Source organism: Empidonax traillii, unplaced genomic scaffold (assembly GCF_003031625.1).
Source record: "Empidonax traillii isolate 1590-97213 ecotype Southwest subspecies unplaced genomic scaffold, ASM303162v1 scaffold2967:size22614, whole genome shotgun sequence".
NCBI classification, from domain to species: domain Eukaryota; kingdom Metazoa; phylum Chordata; class Aves; order Passeriformes; family Tyrannidae; genus Empidonax; species Empidonax traillii.
This window is the reverse complement of record NW_020958160.1, coordinates 12,931-13,703: the sequence shown is the minus strand read 5'-3', so window position 1 is coordinate 13,703 and position 773 is coordinate 12,931. Positions and strand designations below refer to the sequence as shown.

Genomic DNA, 773 nt, shown 5'->3' with positions numbered 1-773 from the left:
GGGAGAGAGGAGGAGGAGGAGGTGTCGTGCTGCTGAGCCAACAGCTGGGGGTAAACCTCTCTCCTGGGGCGAACTTGGCTCATTAAACTGTAATATTACCATTAATTTTAACATTAACACGAACATTAAATTGTAATATTAACACACACACCCCTCTCCATCCCACAGTTCCCCCACTTTAAAAGTGAAACGAGAGGATTTCACACCCATCAAGCAACAAAGGTTATTCGTGATTAAAGCCGCTCAAGCTCCACCCAAACATAAAGAAACGGTATAAAAAATAAGAATTGGGGGGGTGGGGGGGAAGGGAAAGTGAGGCCTGGATCACCTGGATCTGTGGATCACCAAATCCACAAAGGTGTGTCCTCCGACGGGCGGAGCTGGAGCAGCAGATGAAGCTCCTCCCGCGGCCGAGTCCCTCACCGGTGGGTCCGCTGGTGGGAGGTCAGGGCAGAGCTCATAGAGAAGCTCTTCCCACACTCATCACACTCGTAGGGCCTCTCCCCCGTGTGCGTGCGCCGATGGACCAGAAGGCTGGAGCTGCAGGAGAAGCCCTTCCCGCACTCCCCGCACTCGTAGGGCCTCTCCCCGGTGTGGGTGCGCCGGTGGATGACGAGGTGGGAGTTGCGGGTGAAGCCCTTCCCGCAGTGGGCGCAGCGGAAGGGCCTCTCGTCCGTGTGCGTCCTCTCGTGCAGGAGGAGGTGGGAGCTGGTCTTGAACCCCTTCCCGCACTCGGGGCACCTGTAGGGCCGCTCCCCGCTGTGGATCTTCTG

General features: G+C 57.4%; 1 protein-coding gene across 1 annotated transcript in view; it reads right to left on the bottom strand.

Annotated features, from left to right (window-relative positions):
• Positions 1 to 419: 419 nt before the first annotated feature.
• The window catches only part of LOC114072312 (zinc finger protein 239-like), a 4,995-nt gene continuing 4,641 nt past the window's right edge, over positions 420 to 773 (bottom strand). The window contains exon 2 of the mRNA XM_027910228.1: positions 420 to 770. Within this exon, the coding sequence (XP_027766029.1) occupies positions 420 to 770 (351 nt within the window). The remainder of the gene's footprint in view (positions 771 to 773) is intronic.